Here is a 13,267-nt window from a genome sequence, read left to right on the forward strand (position 1 = left end):
AATTTTAGCAAGTGTTGAAGGCGTCCGGACAGTTGCTTGCGTGTGTTACAGTTTTGTGGGCCCAGGTGTTCAAACTTCCTACACAGTGACATCAGTGTTTAACTCGGCCCCCAGAAACCCAAAGTCATTCGCATAAATAAGGCAGCATTACATTATTTATCAGGAATATATTGATTTTGGAGCATGCATCATGTTTCATGGAGCACTAAGAAACGTTTGCCACAAGGAATGTGCAAGCCGCAAATTTTATGGCACCACCCCTTTAACAAAAGCCCGCTGCATGCTCAGTTGCCACTTGCTTGAGCATTTTTTAAACATATTCCTATTCCTCACCACACTGACACATCTTATTAAGGGCAACGTCACCATGGTTTGAGTTCTCTTTTGAAAAAATATCAAGCTGCATATAGGATGCTTCTGTGTCTAATATCGGTGTCACACGTGCACTTTTGATCGTGATCAAGGTCGATCCAGATCAGATTTCTTGATCGCGATCAAAAATCATCGCTGCTACACGGACCAAACTAATCTGGATAGAGTTTGGTACAGACAATTCCAATCGCGATCTGAGCCAGATCTCGATGCGCAGATCGTGATGGTCTTGATCTTGATCGGGCCTGATCGCGATTAGACATGACCGTGTAGCAGCGCCTGATCCTGATCGAGCCTAATTCGTATCGCCCCTGATCGCAGTCAAAATTGCTCGTGTGACACCAGTATTACATGTATATCATAACATTAATGACTACCAACAGACAACCAAGGCAAGGAAAGCATTGGGGATGTTATTTGTAGTAATTATGATATAAATGTGAAGAAATTAAAGTGGATGAATGGACAACTTGCCACCATCAGGGACTGAATGAACCTGCAATGTTGAAGTAATGTGTCCGATCCTTTACCAAATAAGGTACGACAATGGTCGTCCTCCCGTACACTTTATTGGGTATATCTGTGTATTTAAACCTGAGAGTGTTAGCCAATGCCGCTCGTAGCCATGGTGGCGAATGTGGAACATCCTTTTTTTTTTTCTTGCTGGTATCACATATCACATGGCACATGATCTTAATTTCTTGACATTTATATCATAATTACTACAAATGATGTCTCCTATATCTTCCTTGGCATGATTGTCTGTTGGTTGTCTCTATGTTGTGTGTAACGAAGAAAATGATCCCTTAAATTCGCTTTGTTTTTTTAAAGGTATATATATATATAACTCAGAAATATCAGGTAAACTATACTCCCATCTCACAAGTTGGTCGCACTGCTGTGGAGACTGCTTAGCCAATAGGAAAAGTTAAAATCTCTCATAATGTATTCATCCGTGCTGTGCTGGCTGCTTTGCATCTCCATTTTGTCTAAAGGCACTTGTTTGGCAAGTAAAGCCAGCATATGGCAGCACAGGAAAAAACAAAGCATTGCGGCATCGCTTGAAGCGGGTGCCTTCTGAGTCAAATTTTTCAACTCGTCATTGTGCACTGTTGCCCATAATGTCTAAAGTGATGCTTTTTATTTGATTTATATTTGTGTCCTGGCACTTCAACAGCAATGTGTTTGCGAATATTTTGCATTGTTTCAAAGATACACTCAAATTCTTAGCAGGTGTGAGCGAACAAGCACCTGATCTCAATAATAAAAACAAAACTTACCTTATGCTTTGCCCTCAGCATCAGATGACACAACGTGATAGTTGATTGCATAGTTTATATTTTGATGTCAAGATAGTGGGCAAGTAGCAATCATGAGATTGGATCAAATCAGGTGGTCACATCTGATGGATGCGGCCACGTCGCTTTATAATCACAATCACCAGCAGTTACCTCTTTAATAATTAGTCCTAGGACGTACGTGCAAAGTGGGATTAGTGTGTCACATATCGCTCTGACGTAGCATGTGCCAAACAAATGCGAACGTCTCGACCTTGCCAATTCTAAGGCAGTGGTATGTAGAGCTATGTTTTGCTTCATAAGCATGTGGCTTGCTTACACCTCATAGCTTCCACATTGCTGCAACGAGCTTGTGAGATGAAGTATAGTTGTCGATAGTGAAAAACGAGGAAAAATAATTGAACTGCTTATATTACAACAACGAAATCCATTCAGGATGAATCAGTCCTCAAGAAAGTAGTTCATGGGGAGATGGAAGCTTGAGGAGGTGGAAAATGCTTGAACGCGGGGTGTCACTGGAGCCAACGTTTCAAGAAGTGGTCTCGTCTTCTTCAAGGTAGTTGCTATCATGAAGAAGACAAGACCACGTGTTGAAACATTGGCTCCAGCAACACCCTGAAGGATTTTTCATCTCCTAAAGAAGGTGTGATATTTGGGAAAAATTCACAGAAAAGATCAGCAGGAGGAGCTGTTGCCACTTTAATGTGAAAGAGATTTCATGCTTCCGATAGGTGGGTAGACATTGTCTAGTGGCTACGACATAACGCACAGTGTATAATCGTGTGGGAAGGTGCTTTCTCTACGTGTTGTCGTGAGATGTGTTTTCAAACAAAGCAACTGTTTATTGTCACTTTGTCACCTATTGATAAAGATCGCTTAAAATAGGTGCCGTGCAGGAATCGGTACAAGCCTCTTACTTTTGAGTGACTGATTAACCTTTTCAACAGATGAATGTTCATTTCAAATAAAATAATGAAAGCTCTAAAAGTTTTATTCATAATACAGCTGGTGTGTTTTAACAATATACCGTGATACTGTTAAATGCTATCGATGTGCTCGAGTAATGCGTAATGTAACAAAAGAATAGTATTTCACCTCAGATACTGCATATGCACATTTCCACAGCTTAATATGAGTGTGGCTTTGAGAGCATGGTAAAAGTTTCTGGACAAGCTTTTGTTTCACTCCTAGTGAGCGTTCTGGCAGTGCTCGCTATGTGGGAAGTTATGTTGTCACGGCATAATTGGACGTTTCATTGTCGGCCGACTCACCTCGCTTAAGCCCTGCATCCCGTTCATCTTAAGCTGTGTGGCTCAGTTCCTTTTTATTATGCTGTTTTTCTGTGAGGGGGAGAGGGAGACGTACGCTTCTGTCACGCAATGTGACTTGAAGATTAGCTTTTGATTGTTAGAAGACATATTTCACATTCTGAAAAAACCAGCAGAATGTGCCACTGTCAGTGTTGCCTCTTCTTGTGGGACAAGTTGTGTATTGGAGAATCGGTCATTCTGCTGTTACATGGAGGGGTGTTTGTAGCAAGTGGCACTTAATACATTTTGTTAACTTCAGACTGAGTTATCTGTGAAATGATGCTTTCATACAGAAAGTATTACATAGGCCAGAGTGCACATGCCTTGGTGGCAAGTAGAAGCACAAAAACAAAACCAAATGGCTGTTCAGCATGAAACTAAGGTCACTCTATACATTTGGCTTGAGCTCTATGATGTGGCACATTCTGGATTTTACAGTGGCACAGCTCATATACACCTGATTGTGTTGAGTGGTATACTGACTGTAATATAAAAAGATGGGACAAAGGGTTATGTATTAAAAGAGCACTGACACAAAATTTTGAAGCTGATATAACTTGTATGATAGATTGGTGTTGACACACACGCGCACATCATCTACAAAATATCGATAATTAATATAGCCTAGAACATATTTAGAATAAATTTTAAAGTGTGTGCCATGCAACTGGGCGCAAAATGGAGCTTTGTGAAATCACTTTGGTGTGTATGTAAACCAACAGCCATCTACATCACGAGTTTGTGCAGGCTGCCATGACCCTTATGTGCGCTCTAACCAGCAGTTGTCAACGCGGTGCTGACGTGCAGTCACAATCTGCGGCATGCATTGTGAGTGCGTTGCTGTTTTGTGTGTTCATGTGGCCAGCTGTGTTTACAAACCACGCTAGACCCCACCTCTCTCATCACTCTCTGAAACCGAAATTGCGACTAGGTGCTATAAATATGTGTCCAAATGATTCATCGTTGTGTGCTCTAGCAAACAAGATTTCCAGTCGTGATTAGCGTGTCATTAGCTGATTATTTCAACAGGAAAAAGCGAGATGTAAAATTTTTGTGTCAGTACTTTTTTAATAAGATAATTTTTTATGAATACTTGTTGCTGGAATAACTGCTACATGCTTTCTTGAATACACAAAATTCATAACTACCATAGAAGGAGATGAGACTTGTCTCATTGTTGGCTCATCTCCCTTCTATTGTTGTTGTGCATCTTGTGTATTACAGAGGTAATTTTGACATATCTTTCAATTTAGTTGCGCAGTTGCAGTTCGTGTTAAGCTTTTTCATTGAGGAAGCTTTCCAGGGCATACAGTTAATGTTGCTTCCCTGTGCAGTTAGAGTTGTGGCTGTGCTGAAATGACCTTAGTACTTTTCTCATATACGGTAGAGAGTAATCATGCATCGTCAAGGTCATGTGCAACATTGGGCGGATCGGGGTAGTTCAGAAAAAATAAAATAAAGGTTGTAATTGCAGAGCCTTACCTATTAAGACATTTTATGAGTGGAAAGCAGTGCTTATAAGATGGAGCAAGAAAGGAGATCACAGCTTTGATTAACAACCAGATGTGTTGATCTTCCAGTCTGCATTTATATACTGCACCACTAACGCAAGGAAACAAAAAAAGAAGTGAAGGCTCAGCCTGTGCAGAGGCATCAATCAATAGGACAGCAATTCTATTTCCTTCGGAAGCAGGGAAATCAAGGGTAGGCTTACACATGCCTTGCCACGATTGTGGATATAAGTTTCTGAAATGAGACGCACTCATCTTATCGTATCAAGAATAGCGGCAAGGCATGTGTAAGCCTTCCTTCGATTTGCCGACTTCTGAAGGACATGGAATTGCCATCCCATTGATCACTTTATTTCCTCTGCGCAGGCTGAGTCTGTTTTTTTTTTCTGTTTCACTGCGTTACTGGTGCAGTATATATGTGCTGACTGGAAGAATAAAACACATTTGGTTATTGGACAGTGCCATTGGGGGGGTCTGTGTCCTTTCTTGTCCCGTCTTTTTAGCACTGTTTTCCACTTGTAAATATGAACCAACCAGCCAAAATGAGTACCCTACCTTTAAAAAAGGATGCCTGGGTTGGCCTATTGGAAATCGGTTTTTTGCTTCTACAGAAATTCCAATGTAAGATTTTGCAGTTTTAAAGACCTCATGTGCGGCCTTGTGCAGATTGACCTTGGCCGAGGAATTTTAATGGAAAACCAGAAGTGGCAGTGGCTTCCAGAAGAAACCGAGGGCTCCCTTGCTTTCTCAGAGAGAAAGAGCAAAGGCACTGTGGCGCATCGAAAACCTGCACAACTAGAGCATCCCTGGTTCACCATGCTGCTCTTTCATCAAAGAGGAAGGTCATCATCCTCAGAGAAGCTTCATGCACTGAAGCGTGAGTCTCTGAATCATATTTTTGTTCTGTTACAGGCAGAAAACACTGAGATTCAGCCAGGATGTCTAGAATGAGTAAGGGTGACAAGTGTGGAGATTTTCTTGCCGGGCAGTGTCGCATTTTGCACCAGTGCCGTTAGTGGCCGTGAGAGGTGCCGCTGTTTAGAGTTGCAGATAGCCACAGCTGCCGTTGCAGATTACCGTGGCCTTGTCCGAGACCTCAGTAAATGTGCTAGTGTGCTCAGTCATTGCTTTGTGCACTGCCAGAGCATTTGACACCACTTGTTTTTTATCCGCATCATTCCGATGTTGCCACAGCAGCTGTTTAATGTGGCCCATCACCCCTGTGTAGATGCTCTCCCAGTCTGCACACGGGTTCTTGTAAGCAACATCAGGAAAGTCTTCTTTCGGCAGCTTGTCCTTTCCACTTATGAGTGCATGCCTCAGTTGGTTCACAGAAATGTCAGCAACCTCAGCGTCATAGTTACACAGCACGCATGATGAGGTCTCACTTATCCTGTACACGTGAGGTATGGAAGCACGTTTCTTCTGTTGGGCACTGGCAGGCTGGGAGGTTTTGGACAAACTGTTTACCACATCTTTTAGGAACGCAGGAGTGTAACTGTTTGTCGGAAAGTCCCTTTCGCTTTTCTACATATAGGAAGTCAGGTCTTCATGTTTCGTGCAAATACAACATAACGATCCAAGACGACAACTACTGACCTTGGCAAGCGTCAGAATGACGCTTGCCAAGGTCAGTAGTTGTCGTCTTGGCTGGTACATTGGCTGGTACTTGAACATTTGGCAAGCGTCAGAATGACGCTTGCCAAATGTTGAAGTAGCAGCCAATGTATGTACTCTTTCTGTAGACGTAGAAGGAAAGTGCTCCATTGTTCCTTTTTGCCAACACATCCCAAAAAGGCAGTTTCTAGTCAGCCTCCACCTATCCTGCGACCTCAATTAGATCTTTATAGTTTAGTTGTGTGATGAAGCTTCTAAAGCAGCCAAGCTTAATCACTCAGAAAAAATAGTCTACATAATACACCAAATACTTGGTGTTGTGCTGAAAAGCGAGGGCAGGCGGGCTTTTCCAGCCGCTGCATCATCAGATTCACAGTGGTCACTGAGACAGGCACCCATTGGTGTGTCGCGTACTTGCCTGTAGTGGGCTTTTTCAAAACTTAAGTAGGTGTTACCCAGCAAAAAACTGAGGTGCCTCCTCAAGTCGGGGGCATCAGTTGCAGACCTTTCTTGTTGGGCCAACCAGTGCCAAGAGCAGCAGCATACACCCCAGTGGTCGTATTAGTCCGAATGTAAGTGAACAGAACTGTACACTTCCATTCCCATTGACATGGTTGTTGACAAGCAAGTCCACTGCTCTTCAATAGTTGCCTCTCTCTCTTGGTTCCTGCTGTGTATCTGACAATGCAGAGGCTCCAAAATAACTCTCACTTTTGGTCCAATGCCAAGAGTTTTTGTGTGCTACATGGAGGATTTTTTTAGCGTGATTAAGTGTTTTGCTTAGGAGCTTTCACCATGCATCAAAACAACCAAGCAGATTCCATTCAGTTCACGGGGGTGATAGGGCAGACCACATGCCAGCTTTTTGGATGTGTTTCTAGAAAGGGACTTGGCACATTCTTTCAACGTTTACAAAAAGAGTACGCATACTGGCTGTCTGGACTTCATGTCCCTACATCCTGACACTCGTCAAAGAAAAGTACTTGCCTTTCCATTGGACTACTCACATTTGCACGAAATCTGAAGACTAGACTTCCAACATGCAGGCAGGACCTTTTGATGAAGGTTACCCTCCCGAGTTCATGAATGGTCTGGGACACCGTTTGCCCATTTCCAGCCTCCCCGTTTTTGACATGGGAGTTGCGCTCCCTTTCCTCGAGTGCAAGTTATCACAGGTGCTGTGTAAATATAACATTGGGGTTGCTGAAATTCCCATGTGCAAACTGTGGCACGCACTCGTAAAAGAAAAGGACTAGCTGCCAAAATACTTCTCTGGCATTTTGTACATCTCCTGAGCGGACTAGGTAGGAGACCGTGTCTACCTTGAAGAGATAGCCAACTTTAACCGCAGTTGCGCCAACATAAGAACGATGCAGATAAGAAAAAAGTGACATTAAAAGCACTGTCAGAGCACACAGCAACGACTAAGTACGAAGGAGTCGAGGTGAACTCTAGCGTAATGACAGAAACTGGAAGTCACACCTGTATCTGTAATTCCTTGTGGGTGATTCCATGAGAGATCGTACATGCATGTCCGATCGATATTTTTGTTTTGTCAGGTTTTTTTTTATGTCTTGCGTGGGTACATTCAGTGTCCATGCAACTGAAATTTCTAAACTCTCCCAGCGGGGCAAAAAAAATGTGGTGGCATGCAATACTTACCGCAATATTTTCCAACTTGCGAACAAAGCAAATGAGGACATACGATATTGAAACCGTGTTTTGACTGACTTAAGTGCTCTTAGATAAAAAAAATTGTAAAAATTGAGACCAGAGTTTTCTTTTTCTGAAATGAGCTTTTTTTTTATATAAAATCTTGCTTCTTCAACTACTTTTTTCTTCTTTTGCATGGCCTGTAGAAAACAGGTCTTTTGCAAAAATGTTGCAAAGGCTTTGTTTTATATTCGACACTTTTTTGGCGTTTCTCTGTGAAATAGCAAACGCATCAAGGCACATCAAAGTTTGCAAACTTTTTTTACTTGGGCCATGTTTGCCATTTTTTCACATTTTTTCTCTGTTGAAGACAGCATAAGGAAAGCATGGATGTAATTCAGAGTGACACGTATTGAAACCAGCAGCAAAAATTTTTTACACGTTTATAACTCACGAAATTTGGCTGCGAAATCTGAAAATATTGTGGTAAGCAAAAAGGGACACCTGTGCCATCACCTTCAAATATTTTTTTGCCGTGCTGGGAGCGTTTTTTTGAAATAAAATTTTCGGTCCCATGCGCTTTGATTGTGCCCACACAGCACAAAAAGAAACAGACAAAATAAAAGTATCTCCCGGACATGCATGTTCGAGCTCTCGTGGAATCACCCTTGAGATATGTTAATGACAACAGACAATAATGCCAAGGAAAGTATAGGGTCTCATAGCGAGGATCTCGTTCTGGCAGACTTGATGCCTTCAGGTAGTATGCGAGGGATTATTGGTCAGCTGCCAGCTCGTAAAAAGATCACGTGTGACGTGATGCCAACAGGCAGGAAAAGAGTGTTCCACACTCGCCGTCATGGCTGCGATCGGCGCTGACTAACACTCCCAGGTTTAAATTCACATATATACTTCAAAAAGTGGATGAAGGGATGACCGCCGCCGTAGCTCAGTGGTAGAGCATCGGACGCGTTATTCGAAAGTCCCTGCCGGCGGCAAATTTTCTTTTCGTCCACTTTACTTCCTTCACATTTATATTCTAATTACTGCAAATAACACCCCTAATACTTTCCTTGACATTATTGTCTGTTAGTTGTCATTAATATTGTGTCTAACAAAGAAAGAACGAGCCCTTAAAAGTCACCTTTCTTTGAGATATGTGTGGTTTTGGCGGTGCTCTTTCTGCCAGTGCTCTCAAAGGCAGAGTGTAACATTGAGTGAGTTGGTACAAAGCTTAGTGAAATATTTGTGGCGCAACTGGGTTTAAGGAAGAAATGTGAGCAAAGACAGGATAGGGCTCAGGACTTTCAACTATTTTATTTTCCGCACATCACCCAAATATATGCATAATTTTTCAGAAATGCGCACACAGACAGGGCACATGACATGTAAACTATTGCACAGTGCTATGAAAAAGTAAGCATGCACTCTTGTACAGAAAGATCGAAGGAACACTGATGCATCCATCCTCTTCTGTATGTGATACGCGTCAAGCACTTCACTTTCTAAGGTTTCCTTGCTTTTTCCTATCACATGCATTTCTCCAAACAGTGGTGTGCAGCAACACAAAGCACAATGGAAGGCAGGTGTGAACCCACACCATTGTTAATCGATAATACATGGTCCCTTAGGTGATTATTAATGTAGCGGCCGGTGTAGCCTATGTACACTTGCCACAGCTCAACGGCATTTCGTAAACGACACCCACCATGCAACGCGGAACTGGCCTGGTGGGCTTCTTTTTGCACAAAAGCTTGACTTTTTGTGAAAAGATAAGGGCACAAAGCTTCGACAGCTTGTTGGGTGCCGAGAAAGCAACTGGAACATCATGCCTGTATGCAATTTTTGTTGGAATTGTGGGCAATCTGTGCACGTAAAGGAGAACCAGTGCTCTCTTTCTGCACGGCCTCGGGCTGCCTGTTTCATCTTTTCAACTTCTGTAGCAAAGATTCGAACACACTGTCAAGACCACCGAAGGAAGCCGGCGCTACCAGCCTTGAAATCTGTAAACTGGGAACTGTTGTCCATAGTGTGCTCGCACGACTTCAATAACGCTGACCGGAGAACAGTTTCGCATAGCTCTTTTCATAGTTTTGAGTGAGCATATTCTAAGGCAGAAGGTCCTTATGGGCACAGGAGCTATACATTAGCACGAATGTATAGCATTTAGTAACAGGTTCATGTCTAAAAACTGCAAATGATTGCTGACCAGTTCTGTGTTGCAGGGTGGGTGTTGTTTATGAAATTTCATTGAGCGTTGGCAAGTCATATATTGGCCGAATCGGCTGCTGCATTAATGATTGCCTGAGGGAGCATGTATTGTCGATTAAGAATGGTATGGGTTCACACGTGCCATTCCATTATGCTTCATGTGGCTGTGCACTGCTGTTTGGAGAAACGCATGGGTAGAAAGCAGAGAAACATTGACATCTGAAGAGCTTGAAGTGTATCACGTACAGAAGGAGATGGATGCATCATTGTTCCTTCAGTCTTTTTGTACAAGAGTGAATGCTCATTTTTTATAGCACTGTGCTATAGATTTTTTTGATAGTGCTGTGTGATAGTCTGCATGCGCTGCGCCCTGCCTGCGTGCATATTTCTGAAAATATGCATATTTTGATGATGTGCGGAAAATAAACAGTTGGAAGCGTTCCCTTGGACTTACTAAGGTTTCCTGGCATGGTTTCTATGTGCTGTGATTCTAACTAAAGACTATTCAGGGTGATTCCACAAGAGGTCGAACATGCATGTCTGGTCGATATTTTTGTTTGTTTTGTCTGGGTTTTTTTATATGTTATGTGGGCACTTTCAAAGTGCAAGGAACCAAAAAGTTGGTATTTCCAAGAAACACTCCCAGTGCGACAAAAAAGTACCTGAAGATGGCGGCGCAGGCGTCCTGTTTTTGCTCATCGCAATATTTCCAGACTTCATGGCCGAATTTAGCGCAAACTATAAATGTGTTGAAATATTTTCTGCAGGTCTTAATACGCATTGCTGAGAATTACATCATGCTTTCTTTATGCTGTGCTCAAAAAGGAAAAAATGGCAAACACAGCCCGAATGAAAAAAGTTTGCTAAGTTTGATGTGCCTAGGCGCGTTTCCTCTTTCATGCAGAACTTCAAAAACAGTGCCAAATATGGAAAAAAGCCTTTGCAACATTTCTGCGAAATATCATTTGCTACAGGCAGTACAAAAGAATAAAAAATAATTAAAGAAGCGAGTTTTTTCTAAAAAGCTCATTTTCAAATATAAAATTAAAAAAAACTCCCGTCTCAATTTTGACAAATTTTTTATCGAAGAGCGCTTATGTCAGTCAAAGCACGGTTTCAATATCATATGTCCTCATTTGCTTGTTCACGAGAGAAATGACCCTTGCTGTGTCACTTCAGTGCCATTGATGGTTGTTATCAGCTTGCATTGTGCGTAAATCAACAGTTTTAATTATTTTGCTGCAGAAAAACTTCACTCTGGTGGCCTGTCTTCAAAAAAAATGTATTCTTAGATTTTATTTATCGAGCGTGTGCGAAGGTGGGCTGCTTCCGCTCTCTAAAGGGCTAATGTGTACGCAGTTTGCAGCCTACAACCTCAACTTATCCCGCCATTATTCGCTAATCAAGAGCACGTGAGACAACGCGAGCACATGATTTAGGTGACTTTGCCATAGCTTGCCTTGCATACCAAACAAAGCATCTGTATGTAGCGACTGGCCAGCGTGCTGTCATGGAGGGTGCTTTCTCACTGCCTGCTTCTTTCCCTTCCATTACATGCATTGAACGCTCTAACCATCTTCCCCATTCGACACACACTATGCCTAAATAACATTTGCAAAAAGTTATCTTAGCGATTTCGAACCGTTTATTTCGCTTCCTGCTATCACATGTTTTTGGCGTCACAAACAATGTCTTCCTGTATCATCTCGACCTTTACCTCAGCGTTTCATCTGCCAGAAAACGTGCAGTGCGGCATCATTAAGCCATAAGTGGCCAAATCTGCCCAATTTATGATGTTTTGTCGGCATTGCTTAAGTGCTTTCGCACATCGAAAACAGCAGAGGTCACTGGTGGCGCCAGATGGACATTATTCTTAATTTCAACAAGTGTGGCGCACACATTGATTATCACCGTACAAAGCCTTTAGACGTCCTTGGGTCATAGAACACGCGTGAAAGCATGAGCAGTTCTGGAAACTCATTCATGACAGCAGCGCAAAAGTGAAGGAATGTGTGCGACGCTGTTCAGTATAAATGTTTTGGCTTGGTCTAGCTGTTCACTACACTAGATGCGCGCCACCCCTGGGTATTCTGTGCCGATTATTTATGCACTCACAAAAGAAGATTGCTGAGAAAAACATTTTCGCTGCGTGAGTTTTTTTTTGTTGTTGCTATTTTTGTTGCCTACCTGCGGAAGCTACTGCCACAGGCCGAGAATATTCGCGACATCTACTAGGTCTGCTACCATTGCTTTATGAGTCTTAAGGAAAACCTGTCTACATTTTTTGAGAACCGCGATGAGGTAGACCAGGCATTTTTTCCTTGCAATGTCTTTCCGACTAACTTTCCCGTTGGTAATACGTTTCAGTTTTTGTACTCAGTGCGAAAATTTCTGCTCACACAGCATTCGCTTCTGGCCTATTTCAGATGCTTTCCACCAGAGGAGCAGGTGGGAAACGAGTTCTTCCAAGGGAGCGTCTACGATACCTGGCGGGCAAGCTGAAAGTCATCAGAAGGCCGAATGAATAAATCGTTGGTGGTTCATCTGCATGTACAACCATCAACTGTTGTGTGCACCTTTTTGCAGATCCATATTACTTAGTCACAATCTGTGCCAGTAACACATATCAGTAACTGGCTTTTTGATTGAGGCTTCTTTTATGATGTCTGAAAGTAAGGCATTCTGCATCCAATTAATTACTTCATAAACATGGTTTCATCTGGTTCTACAGACTATATTTCAAGAGAACATGCAACAACACCGAACAAAATTACAATTCAAACGTGTCAAAATATGTATCACGAACTTTATTGTGGTAATTAATTAGCTGAGCAGGTCTATAGCCATGAATCAAGGCACATTGTCGGCGACTCTACTACCAATATCCACACTACTGTGCTGCGTGTATATACCTACATTTCAGTTATATTAGGATATCCATCGATTTTTCTGCGCGATGCAGGACCAAATATTTCAGTGCCGCATCTCCGTATGATACGGATGATCAATATCGTATCTTACGGATTTCCGTATGATACAGATATCCGTGGTCCATCCGGTCAGCTTGCATTCTAAAGATTTTTGCAGGCTGTTAAAGTAGGAATGACTTCCTGTGTGATGCCAGCTCACACGACAAGACATAAATGGGTTATCTTAAAGGCAGCCTTGTGCTAAAGGAAAGAGGCAGGACCAGATTCCGATTTTTTTTCCAATAGCTAATGGTATTCAGTGTCATGAATACCATTGTCAGTCATGAAACACTACCAATACGGCCAACGAAGTCAAGTTCTTCATG

The 13,267-nt window shown here is 42.3% G+C and overlaps 1 protein-coding gene across 1 annotated transcript; it reads left to right on the forward strand.

The window, feature by feature from the left end:
• The first annotated feature begins 3,281 nt into the window (after positions 1–3,281).
• LOC119377044 (uncharacterized) lies at positions 3,282–12,627 on the forward strand. The gene is made up of 3 exons (XM_037646672.2): positions 3,282–3,808; positions 5,158–5,368; positions 12,399–12,627. Exons 1-3 carry the CDS (start codon positions 3,734–3,736, stop codon positions 12,494–12,496), a joined length of 384 nt encoding a protein of 127 aa, XP_037502600.1. The 5' UTR covers positions 3,282–3,733; the 3' UTR covers positions 12,497–12,627.
• The last annotated feature ends 640 nt before the right edge of the window (positions 12,628–13,267 follow it).

This window comes from Rhipicephalus sanguineus, unplaced genomic scaffold (assembly GCF_013339695.2).
Source record: "Rhipicephalus sanguineus isolate Rsan-2018 unplaced genomic scaffold, BIME_Rsan_1.4 Seq329, whole genome shotgun sequence".
Classification (NCBI taxonomy): domain Eukaryota; kingdom Metazoa; phylum Arthropoda; class Arachnida; order Ixodida; family Ixodidae; genus Rhipicephalus; species Rhipicephalus sanguineus.